A 27,395-nucleotide genomic window follows, 5' to 3' on the forward strand; every position below is an offset into this window, starting at 1 on the left:
AGGGAGGCCGAAGAATCGGTTTCGTGATTTTTTTATATTTATTTTTTAATCGATCGCTCCAAACCTGTTGAAGTTGAACAGGATCGGACCGAGATATAAAATCGGACCGGACACCAAAATAAAAGTGCCCCCATTTGAGAATGAGGAAGCTAAAGAGTGGCCCATATTATTTGCAAACTGGGGCAGTTTTCAGAGTATAAAAAGACACGCTGTGTCCGCGTTTTGCAATGTAGGGCAGACTGCATGGATGTGATGTTGCTGCAGACAATGTGTGTTTTAATATCTGAGAAATTAACTGCAAAAAACAGGCCCAATAGATAATTATATAGACCCATAACCGCGCTAAAAACGGCCCCACACTCTATCAGCGAAGCCCGTCGAGCACTGACTGACTGCCCTTTGAGTGAGTCCGAGCCTGTGTTTGAAGCAGCCCGTGCGCGGTCCTCACCTGGAGTAAAGGGGAGGGGCTGGGGGCTTTAAAGAGGCCAATGAGACTGGCCGTCTGCTACGCTTCTCCTTCCAGGCTCCTGCGCTCACCCCGTGTGAGCTGAGACTTGCGGTAAGAGCTGGGATTCGCGTTTGTGGCTTGTTCTGGGTGAAAACAGCGTGATACTCCGCGGGTGTGGTCTGTTCTGGGTAACAAGTAGTCTGTAGTGGGTGATAATCCTGGGGTGTGTGTTCTGTTCTGTGTGGCAATAAGAGGTCTGTGGCTCGTTCTGGGTGATAACGTGACTCGCCGTGGTATGCGGGGTTTGTGGTCAGTTCTGCGGGACTACGATCACATTAACTTTTCCGAACGCACCACCGATGAATTCTCATAGCTGCCGAGTGTCCCAGTCCCACGGGTGATGAGTTGCTCCGGTCCAGGCCTCGTCCCTTTGCCTTTTGGAGGTTGTGCCCTGGTTTTATAATGGGTGTCGGGGAGTAGGGTCTGCTATCCTATGGTCACCCCAAATTTTTGCTTTCTGCTTCACTGGTTTTTGACATATTGAGGCTGTGGGCCTGCTAATCAGACCCCCAGCCTGCTGTTCTCTCTAACTAAATTGACACTATGCACCCTAGGTGCATAACCAATTGGAATTGGATCACCCTGTGAGCCCCTGTACCAGTGTACACTAGGTACCCAGGGCATTGGTGTATCTAAGGCCTACCAGGGGCTGAAGCATGTATTATGCCAGCTCAGGCCTGGCCTAACAAATTTGACACAACTGGCTGATCACTCAGCTGGGGTAAGTTGGTGTAACCACCTCTTACTTAGGTGTAGTATACCTATACCTAACATTAAATGGGACACATGTTAACCTATAAGTCACTCCTATGGCAGGCCTTAACAATCCTGAAGGCAGAGTGCTTGGTTCCATGTGAGATGGTGCTCTGGCATGAGCTGAGCCTGTCTGCAGTGGTCGGAACAACTTCCTTCTACTGTTTCCAGATATCGTCATACCATATACTCTTAAGTGCATTATGAACCTCGCGGTTAAATGCTAACTTTGGTTTGGCTTTATCAAAACATGTCGAGTAAGGTGTCATACGAATTGGAATACTAACCCCTCGCCAATTCTGGCGACGGGGTTAGCATTCCACCCTTCTAGAGGGACACGACATGTACAGTACCTGAAACCCGGGAAAAATCAGACATAGCCTCAGCTCCACAAAATGGATGCTGCCACCACAGACACAAGTCTGCCCTCCTGCTGCTGGGAGTCCTTCCAGCTTGGGAGACGTGGACAAAGGGTTTCCTGCCAGGGGAGGTGCGAGCACCACCCCAGACAGGATTTTGTGTATTGGTCAGGTAGGGCTTGAAAGAAACCAGACATGCCTGAGGCTCACAAGGAGCCTCGGTGCATATGCCAGTTCAAACCGGTCCTGGGGCACACCAGCCCCGGACCTGGGGCGAGCTGGACAAAGGATTGGGGGTGTAACCACCCCCCTTCCTGGTCCCACCCATAGGGAGGGACCTAGCAGGTAGTCCGGCCCCTAGAATCCGCTTAAAGGTAGGAGCTGTGTCCTAAGACTTCAGACATCCTGGAATCAACTTAACCACAAGAAGAAGACGGGAACTTCGACGCTCTGCTGCACAGAGGACTGAAGGAAATCTCCCCTATGGTCAGGGAGTGACCATCTTGCTAACGCAAGCACCAACCAGTTATTGAACATCTGCTTTGCCGCCGCCTCCTGCCGGAGCCCGAGCCCAGAGCCCGACAAGACCTGGACCTCCAGACCTCTCACTGCCCGATCCACAGTCCCTGCAAAGAAGGAACCCATGGAGGCACCGAGACACGTGGAGCCAGCCATCTTGGAAGACCGACGACAAGCTGCAAGCGCAACGACAGAGGCTCCCTCCAAGTTGTGCTTTGGGTCCTGAGAAGCCCAACCACCGAGCAGCATCTGCACCAAAGGTGAGCCCTCCAGCATCTCCACGATCTGCGTGGGGCCCCTCTGCACTTTGCATCTCGACACGCCTGCCCGGTCCCTGGCCCGTTGGCTAGTGGCCATTTTGGCAACCTATTTTGAAATCAACGACACTGGTCTGGTTGCTCCAGACTGGCCCTAGCTGCTCTCCAAAAGAGCAGCCCCTCCGACCTTGCTGGTCAGAACAATCAGCTTTCCTCTCTTTCCAGGACTCCTGCCTTTGCCAAGGCTTGTTTGCTCCTTTCGAGTCGCCGACATCGCCGATAGCAAGAGCTTGCGTGGGAGAGCTCGTGACTTGACTCCTGGACGTCGTCAACCTTCAGGGACCCCGTGGCTGCGGAGACAAGCTACATCTAACCACCTGTTTGCACCCGACATCGCCTGGTACCTACCTGGTGCCACGCCGGTCACTGGCTAGTGACTGTGAACACTGTCCCCTCTGCTTTCAGGTCTTCGACAACTCCGATCCACCCTTGGATCCAACGCCACTCTTCTGGACCGACCGCCTGCAGCATCTTTGTCATCAGGCTCCATTGAATCGATAGAAGAAACCCGACGCACTTCGAGACCTATGCACCCGCTTCCTGTGGGTGAGGTAAAGCTGGCACTCCGGTGCCCAAGTGTAGAGAAACCTCTCTAGTGTCTGTGTTTTGAATCTTAAGATCGTAGTCCATCCAGAAGACCCTTTCTGCAGTAACTTTTAAACTTTTACGCACCCATTGAAAACCTATGGGAGCCCGCGTGTAACTTTCCTCACTGCACACGCGACCCGTGGACCACCTGGTCACTAACTGAAGTTAGCTCCTTGTAGGCCCAGCGATTCTAGAGGCCCTAGGCCTTTTCCCTTTCCTGTTCGTGGTACTTATACCACTATTTTAGTATATGGTTTGAGTGGCCACCAGGGCCCATCCATATAAAGTGCAACTTCTGTATATTATAACGTTGTCTTGTTTAACGATTTGTGCTCCTGTGCTCATAAAGAGTCTAGGGGATACTTTGAGAAATAAATACATATATATTTTCAATATATATCTGTGTGGTGTTCTTTCATTGGTATAAAGGGGGGTTACATTTGGTAAAACAGCCTGCTTAACACGCTTTAACGAGTTTAGCCTCAAAGACTGCTTAGCCTATGCTACCACTAGGGCAGCTAGTCCGAAAAGGTTGACTTACAACCACACCATAAGGGTTGCTTGGCATGGTACAAGGTGGTCACTTTAACTAGTGAACATCATATACCAGGCCAACTTCTCACATTGGTGAGCAGCGGTTGGATTTGAGCTTGCTGTGTTTTACCATTGTAATCTCTTGGTTACCAATTGAAAGATCACATAGGTACCTGTAGGTACATATAAAACAAGATAGATATACTTAAGTTCTACTGAACTTAGTTGTTGTAGAGCAAAGGGAGTAGCACACCCTGACTACAACTACTAGATAGGTTTAGTAGGTAAACCCAAGTGTAGGTAAATTGCAACACATCCACCCACACTTAAGAGCAATGGAGGGGGCAGAGGGGTCCAAGGTACCCATCTCTGTCGAGAGTGACCCCTAGAGGGCACCAACTCTCTTTGCTACCCTAAATCAAAATGAGCTCAGGCAGTTGGCAAATATCAGGGGCCTTAAACAGCCCAAGAACCCTACTTCTGCTGAACTCAGAGAGCTTTCTCCTATGCTGACGACACACAAATCATGGTGTCCCTAGCCCACCCTGTCAGTGTTTCGGCGTCCAGTTTTAGGTCCTGTATGCAGTTGGTCGCGGACTGGATGGTGTCAAACTCCTTAAAACTGAACGCCGACAAAACTGAGGTCCTTGTCTTTGGTAAAGACCAAGATATCTGGTCTAGTGATTGGTGGCCTACATCTTTAGGAACCTGCCCTTCCCCTGTTAAGTCTGCTAGGAACCTTGGAGTCATTTTTGATACTTCATTGACTATGAATCTCCAGGTCAGCAGGACGGTTTCTACATGTTGGGGTGTCATTATGACCCTAAGAAAAATTCTTCATTATCTCTCACCATTGGCACGCAAGCAAACTGTGACTGCTCTTGTTGGCTCGAGGTTGGATTATTGTAACGCACTCAATGCGGATACTAATAAACATCTCATCCAGCGCCTTCAGGTTGTGCAGAATGCTGCTGCTAAATTCGTTTTGGCTCTTCCGAAAGATTCCTCTGCAACTGCTGCTAGGAAGCACTTACATTGGCTCCCCATCCATTTCAGGATTACTTTTAAACTTCTCTGTCTTTCATACAGAGCTCTTTCCGCTGGCCCTTCTGATGCTCTGGGGTCCCTTCTGGTACGTTATATTCCTAGCAGATGTCTCCGCTCTTCAGAGGCTAATCAATTGGTAATCCCCCGAAGTAAGAAGGTGAGATGGGGTAGTAGAGCGTTTTCCATCGTTGCTCCATGACTTTGGAACTCTCTCCCTTTGCAGATTAAGTCCCAACCCTCTTTGGTCCTTTTTAGGAAAGCACTTAAAACCTGGTATTTTGTGAAGGCCTACCAGTAAGTTCCGAGTATTTTCTAAGTCAGTATTGTTTGGTTAGGCGCCTTGACGCCCATTGGGCTTAGTTGCGCTATACAAATTTGCTTCATTCATTCATTCATTTTACAGGCTGATGAAGATCAGAAAGCTCTCAAGAAAGCCTCCCAGTTAGGCCCCATAGGGACTGGAACAGGAGGCCCCCCTTCTGAAGATGCTACTGAGGTACCCCTTTCCAATAGTCACCCCTTAGATGAGAACCATACTACAGAGGATGAAAGTGATAAGGGTACTGATACAGAAGGTAGTGAGGATGAAGGGACAACTAGCCCAGTGCCAAGTGTTATACGTGGCCCAGCTAACCTAAGGCTTTCGGGGACTGACAATGGGATCATCCCATTGGATCTCCCCAGTGGACTTCACCAGGGGCTTGGGAGGCAAAGGAATCACTCAGGTGAATCTAATGCTTCTCATACCTCTAGAGGCTCTCAAGGTCACTCCAGGAGAAGGATTACCACCCCTCAAAGGAGGGAGCATGAGGCCAGAATGAAGGAAGCTCAGCTGAGAATCAGGAGACAGGAGCTAGAAGTAGCTCTGATGGAAGAGAAACTGAGTAAGGCTAGGCAACCTAGAGAGAGTGGGTCTATACCCACTGGTGGCAGCATTGTCCCTAAGGACAAAGATAGGGTCTTTGACAATAGGAACCTGTCCAAGGTTGTGCCCCCCTACAAAAGTGGGGATGACATCCACAAATGGATGACTGCTCTTGAGAGAGCCTGCAAAGTGCAGCAGGTTCCTGAAGACCAGTGGGCAGCAATCTTATGGCTCTCCTTTGAAGGAAGAGGCAGAGATAGACTCCTCACTGTTAGGGAGGAGGATGTCAGTAACTACAGAGCCCTGATGAGTGTCCTAGTTGATGGGTTAGGCTTAACCACTGAACAGTACAGGTTAATGTTCAGAGACACCCAGAAGACACAGACTCAGGACTGGTCTGAATACATTGAATGTGCCACTAAGGCTTTGAAGGGTTGGTTGCTGGGAAGTAAGGTATCTGATTATACAGGATTGTACAATTTGATGATGAGAGAACAGATTTTAAATAACTGTCAGAACCAGCAACTGCATCAACACTTGGTTGACTCAGATCTGACCTCTCCCCAAGAATTGGGAAAGAAGGCAGACAAATGGGTCAGAACCAGGGTTAAGCAAAAGAACCAGAACCAGGGCCAAGGGGGTGATCAGAAGAAAACAGACCAAAAGGGTGGAGATCAGAAATCTAAAGACCAGAAGTCTTCAACAGGGCCCCAAAATAGTACTAACGAGGGTGGGTCCCAGCCTAAAGGGAAGAAGAAAGAAGGTCCAAAGAAACCCTGGTGCAAATCTTGCAAGAATACAACTCACTGGACTAGTGATTGTAAGAAGGGTGGAGCCCCCAACACTGTTGCCCCTAAGGCACCTGCTCCCAGTACTACTGTTAGCAGTGTTGGTCCCCAAACAAAGGGTGTAGTGGGAATCACTATGGGAACTGAAGGAGATTCTGACTTAGACAGAACCCTGACACAGGCAGTCTTGATCTGTGATGGGGACATGGATTTGTCCCTGACTGTGAGCCCCAGTAACCTGGGCAAGTACAGACAGACTCCTTTAATAAATGAAAAAGTGGCTCAAGCCTACAGGGACACATGTGCCAGTGTCACTATGGTGACAGCAGGCTTTGTGGACCCTGGACAGTACATACCAGGTGAGAACTACCTGGTGACCAATGCCAGCAATGCCACTACTTCACATAGGGTGGCAGTTGTTAACTTCTCATGGGGAGGGGTAACTGGCCTCAAAAGGGTTGTGGTTAGGGCAGACCTCCCAGTAGAATGTTTGTTGGGCAATGACCTAGAGAGTTCTCTATGGTCAGAAGTGGAGTACAGGACACATGCAGAGATGTTAGGTATATCACCACATGTCCTTGCTGTGACCAGGTCACAGGCCAAAAAGTGCCTTACTGAACCACAGGTCTTGGATCCTGGAACAATGGACCAAGCACCTACCAAGAAGAACAGGAGGGTTAAGGCTGTGCCTCCCCCTGCCTCCAAGTGATGATCAGCCTTCCCAGGAAGATGATCTAGAGGACCCTGAAGGAACTGTCCCTGAAGAGCTTGAACCTGATCAGGTTGAGTTTCTGGGGACAGGGGGACCTTCCAGGGCTGACTTGGGGCAGGCTCAGTTATCCTGTCCATCTCTTGAACCCCTCAGACAGCTGGCTGCTGCTGAGGCTGCTGGGAATGCTCAAGGTACCCATAAAGTGTATTGGGATGATGGGCTCCTTTATTCAGAGGCTAGAGACCCAAAACCTGGTGCAACCAGGAGGTTGGTTATACCTCTGCAATTTAGGGGCTTCCTTCTTACTTTGGCCCATGATATTCCTTTAGCAGGACACTTAGGCCAGAACAAGACTTGGGACAGGCTTGTCCCTCACTTTCACTGGCCTCACATGAATGAAGATACCAAGGAGTTTTGTCGCTCCTGTGTAACCTGCCAAGCCAGTGGCAAATCAGGTGGCACAACAAAGGCCCCCCTAATACCACTACCTGTGGTGGGGGTCCCCTTTGAAAGAGTGGGAATAGATATAGTGGGTCCCATGGATCCTCCCACTGCATCTGGGCACAGGTTTATACTGGTGGTAGTGGATCATGCCACCAGGTATCCAGAGGCAATTCCCCTTAGGACCACTACAGCTCCTGTTGTGGCCAGGGCCCTGCTAGGAGTATTCTCCAGAGTGGGGTTTCCTAAGGAGGTGGTTTCTGACAGAGGTACCAACTTTGTGTCAGGATACTTGACAGCTATGTGGAAGGAATGTGGTGCCAACTACAAGTTCACCACTCCTTATCACCCACAATGCAATGGGCTTGTTGAGAGATTCAACAAGACCCTAAAGGGTATGATCAAAGGATTACCTGAAAAGCTCAGGCGAAGATGGGACATCCTTCTACCCTGCCTTCTGTTTGCTTACAGAGAGGTCCCACACAAAGGAGTTGGCTACAGCCCCTTTGAATTGTTGTTTGGGCACCCTGTAAGAGGCCCACTGTGTTTAGTGAAGGAAGGATGGGAGTTACCTCTCAAAAAGCCTAAACAAGACATAGTGGACTATGTACTTGGTCTCCGCTCCAGGATGGCTGAGTATATGGAGAAGGCATCCAAAAACCTTGAGGCAAGCCAGGCCTTACAGAAAGCTTGGCATGACCAAAAGGCTGTCTTGGATGAGTTTCAGCCAGGACAGAAGGTATGGGTGTTGGAGCCAGTGGCCCCAGCAGCACTCCAAGACAAATGGTCTGGACCCCATACAATCCTGGAAAAGAAGGGAGAGGTCACCTACTTGGTGGACCTAGGAACTCCCAGGAGTCCCCACAGGGTACTCCATGTTAACAGGTAAATGCATATGTTGACAGGGCAGACATGGGCTTGCTCATGGCTACAGATGAGGGACTGGAGGAAGAGAGTGACCCTCCCCCAGACCTGTTGTCTCAGAACCCTGAGGATGGTTCAGTTGAAGGAGTGACCCTTGGAAGCAACCTCACTGACCATCAGCAGATTGAATGTAGACAGGTTCTACAATCATTTCAACATATGTTCTCACTGATACCTAGTCAAACTGACTGGTGTACCCATGTGGTGGACACTGGTGACAGTCTGCCTGTGAAGAACAAACTTTACAGACAACCTGACCACGTCAGGGACTGTATAAAGGCTGAGGTACACAAAATGCTGGAACTGGGTGTCATTGAACCCTCAGAGAGCCCCTGGGCTAGCCCAGTGGTTCTGGTCCCCAAACCTCACACCAAAGATGGCAAGAGAGAGATGAGGTTCTGTGTGGATTACAGAGGACTCAATGCTGTCACTAGGACAGATGCACATCCTATTCCAAGGGCAGATGAGCTCATAGACAAACTAGCTTCTGCTAAGTTTTGAGCACATTTGACTTGACAGCTGGCTATTGGCAAATCAATTAGCTGAGGAGTCTAAGGCCAAAACAGCATTCTCAACCCCAGGTGGGCATTATCAATTTTTGGTGATGCCCTTTGGTCTGAAGAATGCACCTGCCACCTTCCAAAGGTTGGTGAATCAAGTCCTTACTGGGTTGGATGACTTTTGTGCAGCATATCTTGATGACATTGCTGTCTTTAGCTCCACCTGGGAGGATCACCTGATCCACCTGAAGAAGGTACTTGAGGCTCTGCAAAAGGCAGGCCTCACTATCAAGGCTACTAAGTGCCAGATAGGGCAGAGTAAGGTTGTGTATTTGGGCCACCTTGTAGGTGGAGGCCAAGTTCAACCACTGCAGAGTAAGATACAATCCATCAAGGACTGGTCTCCTCCAACCACCCAGACTCAAGTTCGAGCTTTCTTGGGCTTGACTGGGTACTACAGGAAGTTTGTTAAGAACTATGGGTCCATTGGGACTCCTCTTAATGATCTGACATCCAAGAAGATGCCCAAAAAGGTTCAGTGGACAGTAAGCTGTCAAAAGGCATTTGAGGACCTGAAGAAGGCCATGTGCTCTGCACCTATCCTGAAAAGTCCTGACTACTCCAAAGAGTTTATTGTCCAAACAGATGCTTCTGAGTTGGGTGTGGGAGCTGTGCTGTCACAACTTAATGTAGATGGTCAAGACCAACCCATTGCTTTTATTAGCAGAAGGTTGACCCCCAGAGAGAAGAATTGGTCAGCTATTGAGAGGGAGGCCTTTGCTGTGGTGTGGGCCCTGAAGAAGCTGAGGCCATACTTGTTTGGCACTCACTTCAAGATTCAGACCGACCATAAGCCCCTCTTGTGGCTAAATCAGATGAAGGGTGAAAACCCCAAACTGCTTAGGTGGTCAATTTCCCTACAGGGGATGGACTTTACAGTGGAGCACCGGCCAGGTACAGAATTTGAATTTAAAAACATTTATTGAGCGCACTTATACCAAGCGGTTTCATGGCGCTTTAAGTGATGCAGTAGCAGTCGGCGATAGAAGGCTAGACATTGTAGGCTAGCTCAAATAGCAAGGTTTTAAGATCCTTCCGAAATAGAGTGTAGGAAGGAGAAGTACGGAGAGCGGCAGGAAGAGAATTCCAAAAGAGCGGGGCGAGAACAGCGAACTTCGCTCCGCCAGATTTCTGTTTCTTGAAACGAGGAATGGTCAGGAGAGCCATGTGGGCAGAGCGGAGTTCGCGACCTGGAAAATATGGTTTTATGGCAGAGCGTATAAACTCGGGGGCTGTTCCCGATCTAGCCTGGAAGGTGAGGCAGCCGAGTTTAAAAAGAGCACGCTCTCTCACCGGGAGCCAATGCAAAGCTTTAAGCAGGGGAGTGGCTCGGTGGTATTTGGGTAAGCCATGAATCAAACGAGCCGCTTGGTTCTGAATGAGCTGCAAACGATGGATCGCATAAGCAGGGGCTCCATTGTAGATGATATTGCCATAGTCAATTCGTGATAGTACCATGGCCAGCACAATGATTTTTAACGCAGAAAGGGAAAAAAACGGGAAACTTTCCTGATTAGTCTTAATGAGAAGAAACAAGCAGAGACCACTGAACCAACTTGTGAGTGGATAGAGAGTTGTGAATTTAGAAAAATCCCGAGAGTTTTGACCTTAGGGACCGGAAGAGGGGGAACACCTAGTGACAGGGGCCAGTGAGAAGGGGCCCATGGGCTGCAACCACCTCCGGTCAGGACTAACTCAGTCTTGTCCGGATTGAGTTTGAGGTGGTTGCAGTTCATCCAGTCCTGGATAAATGTCATTACTGTCCGAACATTAGAGGCAGATGAAGAGGAATGCAGATGGTCTCTTCAGGTACTTCCACTTAGGACATGAAGACGAGACTGGTCAAGGCTAGTTTAATGTCCCTGCGTTTGGGGGGGGGGGGTTGTGTAGGAGAGTAGGGTCTGCTATCCTATGGTCACCCCAAATTTTTGCTTTTTGCTTCACTGGTTTTTGACATATTGAGGCTATGGGACTGCTAATCAGACCCCCAGCCTGCTGTTCTCTCTAACTAAATTGACACTATGCACCCTAGGTGCATAACCAATTGGAATTGGATCACCCTGTGAGCCCCTGTACCAGTGTACACTAGGTACCCAGGGCATTGGTGTATCTAAGGCCTACCAGGGGCTGAAGCGTGTATTATGCCAGGCCTGGCCTAACAAATTTGACACAGCTGGCTGATCACTCAGCTGGGGTAAGTTGGTGTAACCACCTCTTACTTAGGTGTAGTATACCTATACCTAACATTAAATGGGACACATGTTAATCTATAAGTCACTCCTATGGCAGGCCTTAACAATCCTGAAGGCAGAGTGCTTGGTTCCATGTGAGATGGTGCTCTGGCATGAGCTGAGCCTGTCTGCAGTGGTCGGAACAACTTCCTTCTACCGTTTCCAGATATCGTCATACCATATACTCTTAAGTGCATTATGAACCTCGCGGTTAAATGCTAACTTTGGTTTGGCTTTATCAAAACATGTCGAGCAAGGTGTCATACGAATTGGAATACTAACCCCTCGCCAATTCTGGCGACGGGGTTAGCATTCCACCCTTCTAGAGGGACACGACATGTACAGTACCTGAAACCCGGGTAAAATGAGACATAGCCTCAGCTCCACAAAATGGATGCTGCCACCACAGACACAAGTCTGCCCTCCTGCTGCTGGGAGTCCTTCCAGCTTGGGAGACGTGGACAAAGGGTTTCCTGCCAGGGGAGGTGCGAGCACCACCCCAGACAGGATTTTGTGTATTGGTCAGGTAGGGCCTGAAAGAAACCAGACATGCCTGAGGCTCACAAGGAGCCTCGGTGCATATGCCAGTTCAAACCGGTCCTGGGGCACACCAGCCATGGACCTGGGGCGAGCTGGACAAAGGATTTGGGGTGTAACCACCCCCCTTCCTGGTCCCACCCTTAGGGAGGGACCTAGCAGGTAGTCCGGCCCCTAGAATCCGCTTAAAGGTAGGAGCTGTGTCCTAAGACTTCAGACATCCTGGAATCAACTTAACCACAAGAAGAAGACGGGAACTTCGACGCTCTGCTGCACAGAGGACTGAAGGAAATCTCCCCTATGGTCAGGGAGTGACCATCTTGCTAACGCAAGCACCAACCAGTTATTGAACGTCTGCTTTGCCGCCGCCGCCTCCTGCCGGAGCCCGAGCCCAGAGCCCAACAAGACCTGGACCTCCAGACCTCTCACCGCCCGATCCACAGTCCCTGCAAAGAAGGAACCCGTGGAGGCACCGAGACACGTGGAGCCAGCCATCTTGGAAGACCGACGACAAGCTGCAAGCGCAACGACAGAGGCTCCCTCCAAGTTGTGCTTTGGGTCCTGAGAAGCCCAACCACCGAGCAGCATCTGCACCAAAGGTGAGCCCTCCAGCATCTCCACGATCTGCGTGGGGCCCCTCAGCACTTTGCATCTCGACGCGCCTGCCCGGTCCCTGGCCCGTTGGCTAGTGGCCATTTTGGCGACCTATTTTGAAATCAACAATGCTGGTCTGGTTGCTCCAGACTGGCCCTAGCTGCTCTCCAAAAGAGCAGCCCCTCCGACCTTGCTGGTCAGAACAATCAGCTTTCCTCTCTTTTCAGGACTCCTGCCTTTGCCAAGGCTTGTTTGCTCCTTTCGAGTCGCCGACACCGCCGACAGCGAGAGCCTGCGTGGGACAGCTCGTAACTCGACTCCTGGACGTCGTCGACCTTCAGGGACCACGTGGCTGCGGAGACAAGCTACATCAAACCACCTGTTTGCACCCGACATCGCCAGGTACCTACCTGGTGCCACGCCGGTCACTGGCTAGTGACTGTGAACACTGTCCCCTCTGCTTTCAGGTCTTCGACCACTCCGATCTACCCTTGGATCCAGCGCAACTCTTCTGGACCGACCGCCTGCAGCATCTTTGTCATCAGGCTCCATTGAATAGATAGAAGAAATCCGATGCACTTCGAGACCTATGCACCCGCTTCCTGTGGGTGAGGTAAAGCTGGCACTCCGGTGCCCAAGTGTAGAGAAACATCTCTAGTGTCTGTGTTTTGAATCTTAAGATCGTAGTCTATCCAGAAGACCCTTTCTGCAGTAACTTTTAAACTTTTACGCACCCATTGAAAACCTATGGGAGCCCGCGTGTAACTTTCCTCACTGCACACGCGACCCGTGGACAACCTGGTCACTAACTGAAGTTAGCTCCTTGTAGGCCCAGCGATTCTAGAGGCCCTAGGCCTTTTCCCTTTCCTGTTCGTGGTACTTATACCACTATTTTAGTATATGGTTTGAGTGGCCACCAGGGCCCATCCATATAAAGTGCAACTTCTGTATATTATAACATTGTCTTGTTTAACGATTTGTGCTCATAAAGAGTCTAGGGGATACTTTGAGAAATAAATACATATATATTTTCAATATATATATGTGTGGTGTCCTTTCATTGGTATAAAGGGGGGTTACATTTGGTAAAACAGCCTGCTTAACACGCTTTAACGAGTTTAGCCTCAAAGACTGCTTAGCCTACGCTACCACTAGGGCAGCTAGTCCGAAAAGGTTGACTTACAACCACACCATAAGGGTTGCTTGGCATGGTACAAGGTGGTCACTTTAACTAGTGAACATCATATACCAGGCCAACTTCTCACAATGGGGTGCACATGGCTGTCCTCCTCCAGAATGCAAAGGCGGGCCTGGGGTGGGAGACCCTGCCATACATTGAATAGTGGCAGCTGAGCCTTTGTGGGACTAGAGCGGTCTGAAGATGGGGAGGGAAAAGTTTGTATCAAATGACCCGTAATGAGAAGTCAAGTCTATAAGTAAAGACCCAGCACTTGATGGACGCCAGTGAGTGTGTGGCTGTTCTTGGCAAGTTACACCTTGTTTCCTGTGCATCAACCTGTTGTGCGGTTAGACGGCATTCTGGGGCTTGTAGTTTTAACTTAGTTTAAATAAGTATGGGCCGAATGAAGCACTTTAGAATTTTCCACGTCCAAGCTGTATCTTGCGCTGTCCAGCCACATACCTATTCCACATTTTGATACTTTGGGGTACATATTTTATGGGCTGTGACAAACCTTGCAAGCTTTATTATGCAAAGGAAGATGGGCCTGAAGGTGCGACTCGCGCATTGACTCAGAAAAATGTGAGCTCTTAAGATTGTTGGCTAAACTGGAATGCACTCTGATCTGCTTGACTGGACCCTACAAGTCCTGCTTCCTCTGTAATCTGGGGCTTGCGTTCATGCTTTTTCTAGTAAAAAAAATAAATTACAAGTCCCAGAATGCAAACGACCTGGGTTGGGGCATCTGACGATGCGTGCACCAGAAAGTGTGGTTGCTTTGAAATGACCATGACTGAGTGTAGCTAACTAAAGTTGACCACTCAGCAACTTTGATTGGACGCAATTTAAGGTCCCATCGATCAGGACTTTGATTAAGCTGATATATTCATCCGTCCAATGTTGCATATAATGCCATATTCCACAGGCGCATCCATGACATGCTGCTCCGGTCCAGTTTTTTTTCATTTTCATGTTGTAAGCTGGATTTAATGACTGAATCAACACGACTACAAGTCTCAGAATCCAAAGAAAAACCCTGGACTGTCACATGGGCAGCTATGAAGAAGAATTCGAGTGACTCGCTCCTGTGGTATTTGGCTAAAACAGAACCGCAAAACGTCTTCAAACCACAGGTCTTCTGGTGGGATCTGCGTCTTAGTAAACTAAGTAGAGCTGAGGATGAGTTCGCTTAATTCTTAAGAATAAGGCCTGGGGCAAAAATATAGTCTCCAAATTTGGCTGTCTAGTCTTCATTTCCGCCTCATGCCTCTTTTATCCACCATCATGCACTGCTAGCCTCTTTGGCTCTTGATCTCTTTAAACCCTTCTTCCTCACTTTTAGTTTTGTTTTTTTAACCTATATTTTTTTGGGGGGGTCGAGCAAGCATCTCGCTTGCAAGACACTATAGCATACAAAAAGTGCTTGGCGCCTGCCCAGTACCTACCATTCGTTGGCTTAAGTGTCACTTCTTCTTTGCTGCCTCCTAATTAGACAGCCCAGGCAAGCATCACTTCCTGTATTTTTAATTTTTTTTTCTCTGGAGATTGATTGTGCTTAGTCTCGCTCTACTGCTCCTGCTGTGATTCAGGTCTTCTTCCCCCTCCAATAGTGCATGCTTGTTTACAGGGTATTCGCCTTTCATCATTCACCATTTTTCAGAGTTCACAACGTCCATCTCTCTGGCAGGGAGACAAAAGCAAGTCGCTTCTGTGAGCACTTTTGTGCACCTTTTTAGGTCTCGACTAGCATTGCTGCACATATGTTAGGTCTCGGCTAGCGTTGCTGCGCATGCGCAGCTCGCGCGGCGAGATTTAATGAAACTGAGTACTTTTAGAAAAGGGCTTTAAGCCTCGCCCTTCTTTTCCATTGGCTGGTGTCACCGTTTATGCCAAACGGTGGCCATCCATTGCAAAAGAGCTTTGTATGTTGCCTCCCTTTGGCTTTTTGTGACGGCCCACTTGGATGGGCTCACCTGCTTTCCATGCGTCGTAAACGTTTTATCTTAGTGGGCGTGTGCACGCGCCAGTCCAGCTCTGTGAATGGGCATGTATTAGAAATCACGCTGCCTTCACACCGCATTCCCAGGCTTGTTATTGCTTCCTTCATTGACTCTGAACGGCAAGGGCTCATGTTGCAGGCACAAGTCTGACATTACGACACAAATTGCTCTGTTACCTAGACTCTGCTCGTTAACGTGGGTGCTCAGTAAGAGCCAGCGCGACAACTCTTCCACCCTGGCCATTACCGACAGCTGACAGGCCAAGGAATCCTTACCGAGAGTGGGAGTCATGGCTGTGCCGAGACCAGTCTGTCTGAGCTGGTGCCTCACACACACCCAGCTCTGCCTGGGGGCTAAAATTATTGCCATTAGCCTGCCCAGCAGTGTTTTTTTCAGTCAGAAATGAGTGCTCTCAGCAGGGCTGGACTGGGAACCAGAACTGGCCCTGGCAAGGTGCTCGGCCGGCCCACACCCCCTGGGGGTTGGGGGTACCGCCGAGCTCTTTGCCAGGGCCGGTTTTCAGCCGATTTTGTTACAGGGCTGATTTATTTTGAACGGCCCAGTAACAAACTGCCCCCCAGGGGCCCGAAACCACCCCCCCACCCATGCAGCCCACCAGGGATTGCCCGGTGCCCGCTACAGCCAGTCCGGCCCAGGCCCTCAGGGAGGCGCACCGCGGGGAGCGCAGGCAGGACGGGCATTAATCACACAGCCTGACTTCAGATCTTCCGGTGATTGGTAATTCCCGAGCATGGCACGCTCATTGGATTTTTGTCCTTCACTTGCCTTGGCCCCCCCCACAGGTTGTCTTACTGGGGCCTCACTTGTGAAGTCTTCAGCATGGGGGCCTCAAGATGGAGAGTGTGGCGGCAGAGGGGGCCCCCACCCTCTAATCTCTGCCCTTTCTCCAGCCGGGTCAGGCCTTGTTGCTATGGTGCCTCTGAGGCCCTCCACTGCGCTCTCGGCACCTCTGGCAGCAGACTCGGGGAGGGCTGCACCTGGCTTATTCCCCCCCCCCTTTACCCCTCCTCCGGCACCACCATGCTGCTGAGCCCACTCCCACCAACGCACATGTTCAGCAGATTCGTCCTGGTCTCTGGGCCCTATGTGAATGTTCACCCTGCCCTCGTCTGTGTGCGCTTCCGTGGGGGGGCGGGGGTCTGTGCGGGGGTGTGTGTGCCCGCGCGTTTGTGTGGGTGCACATGTGTGTGCTTTGAAGGCCCTAATCACATGTGGGTATATGTGAATGGGTGTGTGCATGAAGAAGTGCATGTTTCCTTCATCATGTCAATGATTGCTTCTGTGTGTGCTTGCACGAGTGTGCACGTGCTTGCTTGCACAAGTATGTGTTTTCTTGCACAAGTGTGTACCTGTCTGTGCATAGATATAAGTGTTTGTTTCCTTCTGCATGTCAGTGTTGGCTTGTTTACTTGCACGAGTATGTGTTCAAAGACACCGAACAATGTGCTTCCATCACAAGTGCAGATTAGCACACCACGTTACCCCCATTCCTGGGAGCAGCCCTCTTCCCAGAGGTCCCCGCGGTGTAGTATTTATATCGCCCGCAGCCATGTGTTGGTAAACTCCTCGATCTGATGAGACCTTGATGCTCACTGCCCACCTCCCACAGCAGATATCGTAGCAGACCCACATCACGGAGACGCACCACCAGCTCTCGCCGCACTCCTCTGTCCATGTGTCTCTGTGCATTGAAAATGCAATGGGTTTCGCCTTTCATTAAGTTAAAGCCATTTGCTTTGCTCTTAGAGGAAGAGATGCCAAGATCCTTGATAATACAATAACAGCTGCCTACAGAATCATCTTCAGCCTGCCCAAGCAAACTTCACCAGCTCAAATCAGGCTTGAATTTGGCATTGATCAACAGATCCTGGCAAGGCAGGGAGCCTACATGATAGCCTGGGACAAAGTGAGGAAATCGAAACAAGGAACATTAAATGAACATCTGTGGATGGAGCTAGCCCAACACCCGTCCTCAGCAGCAGCCAAGTTCCTACAGGACAGCCTGAAGAACACGGGATTAGAGCAGCTCTGGGATACCCCAGAAAACCACACAACATTCAAAAAATTGATCAAAAAATCGATCAAACAACTATCATGGGTTCAAGACAAGGCAGCCCTTTCTAAAAGAACGCATGGCTGGATGATCTTAAACTCGTATTCAACTAAGGCACCACAGAGCTATTTTGGTGAGGGATATTCTAAATCCGCCAAAATGTGCTTCTTAAAGCACAGGCTGGGCCTGCTCCCCTGCATTCAAAATTTTCCAATCTGGATTAAAATAAAATAAAAACTGATCCTCTTTGTCGGCTATGTGGTTTGGGGCAAGAGGATATGCTGCACTTGATCTGCTCTTGTGAGAAACTACGCGATGAACGAAAACACTTGTTGAAACACCACTTTAATCAGCAAGGGATCCGTACACGAAGAAAGGCAGTTCTCGCTTGCTTTTCTTCCCACGATCCTCGCATGAATTGCAGCTTTGTAAAATTTATGAAGGCAGTGGAAAAAAAGATGCCAAAAATTAATCTATAACGGTCCCTGCATCATCGACTTAACATTGCTTGTCGATTGACATTACTGATCATACAAACTCATGAGGAAACCGAGAAAGAAGATATAACCCTATTAACACGAAGTGCTAAATTTAAAAAAAACAAAAAAACTTTATACTCAAGAAGCTGTTGTGTGTACAGTCTATCTAAGGAAATGCGATAGTTTTTATTCTGATTTTACTTAGAATTGTATTTTTACCGTACCTGTTCTTAATTTATTTTGTATAGCAATGGTTTTAAGTAACTATGCTAATAAAATTACTACTACTACTTACTTGCTATACAATACCATAAGCAAATGGCTTTAACTTAATCAAAGGCGAGACCTATTACATTTTCAATGCTTGTTCAAATGTGCTGTGCTTTTGAACCATAATTTTCCTCCATGATGCTGCTGGTTTCTCCCCCCCCCCCCCCCCCTTTGATTCTTTGGAACCTGCTAGTATTTCTGATCCCACTCTAGGCTGATGATTCCTCCCATCTGAAGTTGAACAACCTCTCCCGTGTGTAGATGGGAGAGCTCTTCTGTCACGAGGAACAATCTCTGCTCTTTGTATAAATGAGTCATCCATCTGTTTGTGTTTTCCATGATACTGCAGACTTCATGTCTACTCAAATTAATGTGGCTTGTGAGTGGGCACCTGAGGTCCCTGTCTCTCTCTGCTTGTGGAGAACTCTGTGCAGGGCAGTCTATCATATCATATCTCATCAGGGCTGTCAGTTTAAAGCACCATGTGCAGCTCGCAGTCCACCTTACTGTGCGCTTCAGTCCCCTCTTATCCTCCCCTCCCCCCTTGCTCTCACCAATGTGTTTCTTTACCCTCCACCGTTTTCCATATTGACTCTCTGACTCGTCCAGGAGCTTCTCCCCAGCCTACATTTTACTTCCATGACCCCCTTTCCTGTTAGAATGTTGTACATCTGTTTCTTTGTAATCTAGCTGTCCATCTCCAGGGAGCTGCAGCTAATCTCGCAGGTTTTCTTAAATCATCATAGCGCAGTGGAGCGACGCTACAGTCCTAGTTCTGAAGAGCTGCTGGGCGGCACTGGTCCGAGTCTTACTTCCACCACCCACCTAAGGTCTCGAAGGAAAGTGCCATTGACAACACACCCCACCCACACAAGAGTACGCATGAATAAATACACAACACAACTTTCGTTTGGGGAAAAATATTGCTGCAGGTTTATGCCATACAAAAGTATGAAATCTAATGGGTTATTTTACGAGCGGTCCAAGGGCAGGCAGCTGTAACCAACCTATGCTGCTCTGCCTGCTTGATGAGCCAAGCACTGTGTAGAACACCATCAGTGCTACACCGTATGGGGTGATCCTCTTTCCAGATAACGTGACACATTGGTCTCTTATTACTCAAGCCCCTTTCAGGGCGGAGCTTAGCAAGGCAAGCCCCTGGTTGTTCAGGCCCACAACCTCCCAAAGGACTAACGGGGCGCAAACGTAATTCTTCCAGGACCCTACCATGAGGCTCCTGGGATTTGGCTCTGGCGCCCCTATTGTACTCTTGCCAGAGGCGCAACTAGAGCCAAATTTTGGGGGGGGGGGCTAAGAAAAAATTTCGGGGGGGGGCTGAATCTTTTAAGCCATAGGCAGAGTGGAGCTGCAGGGGCTCTTAGAAAGGGTGAAACAACAGCAAGGCCTCATTAACATGCAAGCCTTCCAGATCACCCTGTAACTCCGCCGCAGCTCTGGAGGCAGCCCCCGTTGCCTAAAGAGCCCCACCACCAATACAGCTCCTTTCTCACCTGCAACTTGCCATTTCAAGGCTTCCTGCAAATCCCTGGGCAACAGTACTATCCTCACAGGTGACAAGTGGACCCCATCTTTGTCACAGTAGCCTTTAATATTGGCCTGAATCTGCTCGTGTCTGATGAATCCCAGACCATTGCGCCTTAAACAGTTCACTCTTTTTCGGGAATAGTCAACGGCCTCCTCTGACTTAGCCCCATGCCACACTCTGCGGGGGATAATCTCAGACCACCAGAGCTTTTTACCCAAAAGTGCAAAGTGTCATTGGTTGTCTTGTCTCAGTTCTATCTAGCACATACTAGAGCTGATGGTATCGGAGCGCCTTACCTGCGCACCCGTTACAATATACAAGGACTTGCGCCACCTTACCAGCGCAGAGATTTACATGGCAGTGGCTCCGCTAATTATTTTGGCCAGAACCACAGGATTTCGCGCCGGCACGTGGACCTTGTCCCTCAGCTCCCAAGTCTTTTGCTGTTACACCAAGCACTGCCTCGAAGACTAAGTTACATCTGCTTTCCCAAGATCACACAATTCTCTTCTCTTAAGCGGAAAATCTGGGAATGGAACTCCCGATTCTACATTCAATACTGTCTCCACCCCATTGCCCCCCCTATTTGGCCATGGTAAACCCATCAATGCATCTACATCCCTGGTCTTGCCCTTTTGAAAGGCGTTTTCAGTTTTTGTTTGGTGCACACCAGACAAAATATTTCCCCACGGAGCGAATCAGGCGAGCCACGTGCTCCTCGCCTGCCTGAGTCCCATGAAAACTGCGTAAAAGAACCCCCCTGCGGATACTTTCCTGCGGCCAGGGAGCTCTCTCCCTTGAAATGTACATGGAAGCACTTTTGTTTTTCACCCCGGAGAGGTGCTGCGAACTCCTGGGGTATGTTTAAAGCACCTACATGCAGGTGTCAGAATTGTGCGAACCTGTGCAAGGGTAAAGGTGGCAGAGTGTGGCCAGTGAGGGCCGCTTGGCAGAATCGCTGCAGTGCAGGCTGCCTCCCGCGACTCAAGACTCCCCAGCAAAATTTCTAATAGGGCAGTTGCCGTTTGCCATGGGAGGGACCAGGCACAACGAGGGGGGAGGGGGGCTCACCTAGCCCCTCTTTGCCCACACCGCCCAGGCCTGCAAGGGATCCCCGGTGAGTACCCTAGACGGGCCCAGGCAGCGACATGCGCGGCACCGGGCCTGAGCCTGTATCCCAGGTTCTATGCTGTGAGTGCGAATACCCCACACAGCAGACCACCACCTACAACTGCTGCCATCTCTTCTAAGTGCCTACTGGGGGAGAAGGGGGGGGGGGTTATTTGCACTTGCTGCGTGCAGCTCGTGTGGTACCCGTCGATCCCGAGTATCACAAAGAGGGTCCAAAATGGTGTCAATTGCAGCGACTGCATGTCCTGGAGAACGCGAGGGCTGACTAGACCGTGCTGCCATTATGGCAGTCACACCAGTCCCCGGCCACTAGTAGGGGGGTGGGGGGAGGGAGGCCGCGTCAGCAGATGACGCGGTGCTCCCTCCCCCGCAACGACCAATGGGTGAGGCGGCCTCTGTGAGCCGGAAGCACTTGGGTGCTTCCGGCTCAAACGTCCAACTTGCGACCAGGCAGACTGCTCTCATCCAGTCATCCTGGGTGCCCTCTTTAAAAGGGGGTTGTGGGGAGCAGAACAGTCTGTTGTTGCTCCCCACAGGCAACGTCCACCGGGCCAGCTGCGGGCCCGTAATCTTCTTTCTTTTCCCACCCACCATCCCCTAAGGCAAGTATTGTTGGAAGGCTTGTTTTCGGTTGTGTGTTATGGATAATTATTTTTTGTCCCCTTTTCCCAATTTATTTGCAGGGAACAAAGCGATTGTATGTAATTGATTCTGTAGTAACGTATAAATAAAAGCACAAGTTTGAATTCCTCTTTCAGTCAGATATTGTTGTATTTAGGGTGTCTCTGGTCAGGCGGTAAGGTCATGATTGGTAAGCATAGTCTTCGGTCCTTAGCGGTCAGCACCATGTAACTCCAGGGGGTAGTGACAGCTGGTAAGTAGGCTGTCGGGGTGCGGGGGCCGGGGGAGTCATCCTTCCCAGTGGGCATCAAGGCACCATTCTGCAGAAGTCTTCAGCCCCCTGTAATGGAGTGTAAGGCACAGGGCGTAGGGGGGGGGGCCCCGGGGGAAAGTATCCATCCGATAAGCTGTACCCCCTGCGCAACCTTATTAGTACACTGGGATCGGGGGAGCTGCCAGTCATTGACTTTGCCGTAGGCTCTAGATGGGACACGCAGAAAGTAAATACATGCATTGATAGATTTACGGTAGGAGTGTCTTGTGTATTAGACTGTGTTAAGGTTAGCCGTGGAATATCTGACCATCAAATGTATCTGTACTTTCTGCACAAAGTTTCTGTATATAATGTTTTTAAAATTTTTTGTTAATTTTAATAAATACAGCCGGGGTTACTCCCCTAATCCAAAAAATTATAACTTTTGGTGTGGTCTCCAATACTGTTACGCTGGGGGGAGGGGGGGGAGGGGAGGTAAGTGCCAACCATAACCCCAGGGTCTGTAGTTGGAGTAGGGGACATGGTTAAGTACCAGACCATATGCTCAAAGGGATGCTAGGATGGCTGGGGAGGCATGAATACCCACCCCACCTCCTCGGCGCACTAGAAATGATGTGCCTAAGGCAAGGGGATTCCTCCCTGAGTCCCGGCATTAGAGGTGGTGGGTTAGTGCCCAAATGGCACTAAAGGGCTGCCCTTTTAAGGTGGCCCCCTGCGTGGGTCGCGGGCAGCCGCAAAGTCTTAGATTTACACATTTCTTCAAATAGATCTGCAGTGTGCTTAAAACCATTGGCGAGACCCATTTGCTTTGCCAATGCTTTTTTATCTCTTACTCTGGGTCATAGTCGGATAATAAACACAAGTCCTAGTCGCCAAAATAAAGCACTGGTGGGAAGGGTCGGACTGAGAACCTAAAGCAGCTCTTGCCAATGTTGTCACACCAACCCCAAACCAGTGGCGTAACATAAGCCCCCACGGTGTGCTTCACAGGTCCCCCCCTCAGCACAAGTTGTTAGCCAGGTAGGGGGCACATCCGTGCTCTTTGCTGGGAGGGGGGGGGGGCTCGTTTCATTACATGCTGGCTCAAACAATGCATAGCGAGAGCCTGACCACTACAAGGTGAGATTTGGGGGGTGGGGGTGTCCCCCAAGACAATGTGTGGAAAAATGGTGCATTCTACAACACTTTTCATAATATATTCTCTTGCATTAGCTTTTAAAGCACAATACATGATCTTCCACTGCACCAGGATACCCAGTCGTACCCAGACACTCTTATGATGAACACAAAAAATAAAATTTCTTCCATGAAACATGAATTTAAATAAAACATAAGTGCACGCACAGACTGTTCAGCACAGCCAAGAAGCAAGAGAATGCGGCTTTGTCATTTTAAAGCTGGGATATTTTGGACCCAGACTGAGGGCTTGTGTACTTGCTTTACAGATTGCAACAGTCCAGATGCGTCTGGAACAGCAGTGTGAGGCTATGATCCTGACATTCAAGAAATGCTCTGGAGCTGATGGTAAGGATGGAGAGCTGAACCAGGAGGATCTGTCCAAGCTTCTGAAGGAGGAGTTCCCAAGTCTATCTGTGAGTACAACCTATGTTTATCTTTAAATATACACCTATTGAATGTGTGCCAGTGGTTTCAAAGAGCGTGATTTAAAGGTCTTGCTGGGAATATTTCTCATAATTCAGTGCCGAATTAATTTGCAGGATATTTTAACTTTCCAAAACAAAAGTTAAATGCAGGTATTGTCATGCTTGCACAATATTAGTGCTGTTATTAGAACATGTATTACCATACTGGACAAGCCCCCCTGCAGGCCCACCCTGATGCAAACCTTTACCAATGAATCCTCCCCGTGTGTGAAACTAGGTAAACCAACGATCCGGTCTGTAAAAATGTACTGTCCCTCATCGCACTTTATTTTCTTTTAATTTCCTAATCCTATATCGTTGTACTACGAAAATGCATTTTAAATTGCTTGTTTAATTTCCTTATAATGCTCTTTGCATTTTAAAATCTGATTTAATAATTTTTTGTAAATATTTTCCCCAAACAAAACCCATATTTCCCAAAACATTGACCTGCCTGCGGTATCGGTCAAACATGAATTAAAAAAACTGATCAGGCTTTAAATCTATCTGAAGCGACATACAATCAATTCTAATGTAAAAAATGTATACAGTGTAACATGTAATATTTCCCAATATAGCAAGGGGGGGGGTGGTGAAGGGGGGGCATTCAGGTTACATTGTTAAAACTCTACCTTCAGCCTTGTGTTTTGTAAATGTCACCAGAACTGCTTGATGGCAATATAGGCCCATATTGCACAGTTAATCGGTATGTATTCTCTCCCCTATTTATTATAGGGCTTATTAGCCAAATGTATACCTGGACCTTCACAATGCTGCTTGCAACTTGCAGCTCAGCAGGTGCTTTCTGAGTTCCCCTTCATGTCTCTGGTTGGGTGCTGGCTTGCCAGTTCGGTTATCTTTTATTGGTACCTTCTACTCTATTGAGATTGGATTGTCTATGTAGACTTGAAGCTTTAAAGGCTGGATTTAGAACAAAGTACAGGATAATCCTTATAGAGACACTAGTACTGAAGTCCTCTTCCACCACTGACTTTTAACATTTGGCAATATTCCAAGCTTTTTGTTTGTATGAATAGCCTCTCTCAATCTCTTGATGCTTTGCTCCAGTACGTTTGCATCATAGCTGTGCAGAATGATTGTCTCCTCCAGATGTGAAATGTATTGTTTAGCTCCTACAGAAGGCATGCACAGCTGCCTAAATGTCACTGTTCAAGATTACCTAAGTAGGACTGTTTGGAAAGCACTCGTGCTCTCCACCTTTATAGTAAGCCTGAAGCTTGGGGTGAGAAGTTTAGAATACAATTCCAGAGTGCTAGCACTTGAGCCTTGAAGGCAGTGCACTTCTGCCATGCTATTTGGACGCCTTCCTGTCTACCACACTTGTTTCAGACAAGCAATGCTTTGGTATAATTTGAATGTCTAGAGTTGTGTGTACTTTAACCACGTTTTAGGATTAACAATGTATTTGCCACGGAGAGCTTGTAATCCAGAAAATACTAGCTTCTGGGAGGAAGCCAGGAAGGGTGAGTACATTTATTACATTTAATATTCTACAGATACTGTGAGCTTGGTTCACCCAAATGACACCTTCCCAGTAGCCTGGCTGGAAACAATGGGTAGGATTGGGTCATCTACCCGCATGGGTGAAAGCACTTTTGTATCCCAAATTAAGGTGAAAATGAGTTAGTTTGAGCTTTCTGAAAGAACCTACTTTCTATAAATGCTGATGGGTAAAGATGGCCAACGCTCCAACTACCATGATTGAGGTATAGGAACTGGCCCAGTATGTGACCAACTTACCTGCAGTCTAGTCAAATGACTAATGGCTGAGCAAATGTTTAGCCCTTTATAGTTATTGCTAGTAGACTGTTCTATCTGAAGTGCCTCCTTTATTACCCTGCCCTCCAAACCTCCATTTTATTTTTCTTCTCCTAGTTCAGGTCTGGAGGAGGGCAGTGGTTGTCAGGTTGTTCTGAAGAAATAGAAGGCAGGATGAGCATGAACCAACTACCCTATTAGTTTCAAAGTTTGCAATCCAATTCCCCACCCCCCCCCCCCAAGGTTCCTTTATTTAGCTCTTGGATTACATGCAATCTCCACAACACTAAATGTCCCTAGGTATATTTAGCTTCCCTCTATGAAAGGAGGGATAACATTCTAAACACAAATGTGACTTTTGGTTCAATCCACAAGTTTACAAATTGAGGGCAGAAGGACAGACTATGTTGGCTCTAGTGGTTCCAGGTAGGTGTACTTGGATGGCTTGTAACACTCCTCCAGTGCTTGAGGCTGAGGGCCGTTGCTGGTTGAAGGCCGTGGGACACCATGGATGCTGTAAGGTGTTGCAGAACAAGCAAACGCTCTAGGCAATTTCTGTGCCACAGATTTTTCTGAGCTGCATGTTTTCTCTGCAGCTTTTTCTCTCTAGAGAATGACCCTGTAAATGAAGTCCGTCTCTGCCCCGGACTTTCATCTGAGATGGTTCTTCCTTAAGGCAGCAGATGCAGCAACCCCAAGGGTGGAGCTTTATACTTGACTGCGTTCTAGGAGATCAGAAGCTGGACTGTGCTGGGAAGGTTTGTTTGTTAATAACCCATAGAACTTCCACTTGAAGGGTGTGTGTGCGCGCCCCACTTACCAGAGTCTGACATGGTATAGGGTTTGAGCAACCAGTACTAATAGACCTCTCCCTTGTTGGCTAGCCCATCTGGTCAAAAGTAAGATCTGCGAAACATTGGTTTCTGGAGAATGGTCTTATGAAATGAGTTTGTTGTACTGAGCCTGACAAATCAGTGTATAGAATAATGCAAACATTGAGGGATGGTGGAGGTTTTGGGAGGGAAGCGTCTCCACTTCCTTCCCAGCGAGAAAGTAGAATGTTCTGAATATAGTGCATTTCATTTTACCAAACCTTCTCCTGTGTGTTCCCTCTTCATTCTACAGGACTCTGGGAAGGATGAGGACATGATGGCAAAAGAGGTGATGAAAGAGATGGACTTGGATGGCGACCAGAAGGTTTCCTTCAGAGAGTTTGCTGTATTTTTAGCAACTTTGAGTATTCTAATGGAGGAATGTGAATCGTGATCTAAGCCCATTTTTCTCTGTTGATTAAAAAATAAGTATGCCATTTTGTTAGTTTATTCCTCTTTTCAGTAAGATGTCGGTCTTGACATGTGAGTTTTTCACATGGTTGATAGTTAAGGGGTGATATCCTGAAGTGTTTCCTGCTTTCCTGGTCTGCATGAGTGTGGGGAAATGGAGCAATGCAAGGCTGCAAATGTGGGGTCCATGAATTTCCTATGTACTTTCCACTTTCTAATTGTTTGCAAAAGAGTGCCAAGTTAGAACTGCATACATTTTGTCTTGAAATAAAGTAATTATCATAAATGTGTGCAGCACTCTCCCGGTTCCCCCCTCCAAATTCCAGGCTGGTATGGAGTCAACTAGAATGTGCCTTAGGGTTATTGTAATAACCTGTAATGAAATTACATAAAAAAATGTAAACCTAAACTGGCCCTCTGGAACATGGTTCGCAGATGCATTCAAACCAGGTATCCCTACCGTAACTCATGAATCCTTTACTGGCTTTTAGTCAAAGATTTGTTTATTTTTCCAAATAGTACATTACACAGCATGTATGCAATTCTTACGGTGTCCATACTCCTCGATACAGGAGGTTAACTGGTATTACCAAGAGTAGTGTTCTTACAGCCTTGAGTAAGGAGACACAGCTTGAGAAATTAACTGTAAAACAAAACCCTCCAAGGCATCTCCTCCCTTCTCCGCACCCCCCCCCCCAACAACCAGATACAAAATGTAGTACGAGTGGCATGTGTCATCCAGAAATGGGTTCAAGTATCACATCAGTGATTGGGGAGTTCTTATCCTTTCATGCCTCCATGCATGTTGTAAATCCTCCGAGATGGCCGACAGTGTGGT

General features: G+C 48.5%; 1 protein-coding gene across 1 annotated transcript; it reads left to right on the top strand.

The window, feature by feature from the left end:
* Positions 1-400: 400 nt before the first annotated feature.
* LOC146770884 (protein S100-A2-like) lies at positions 401-26,583 on the top strand. The gene is made up of 3 exons (XM_085640386.1): positions 401-559; positions 23,298-23,444; positions 26,400-26,583. The coding sequence occupies exons 2-3, from the start codon at positions 23,313-23,315 to the stop codon at positions 26,538-26,540; spliced, it is 273 nt and encodes a 90-aa protein (XP_085496512.1). The 5' UTR covers positions 401-559; positions 23,298-23,312; the 3' UTR covers positions 26,541-26,583.
* The last annotated feature ends 812 nt before the right edge of the window (positions 26,584-27,395 follow it).

This window comes from Triturus cristatus, unplaced genomic scaffold (genome assembly GCF_964204655.1).
Source record: "Triturus cristatus unplaced genomic scaffold, aTriCri1.1 SCAFFOLD_326, whole genome shotgun sequence".
NCBI lineage: Eukaryota > Metazoa > Chordata > Amphibia > Caudata > Salamandridae > Triturus > Triturus cristatus.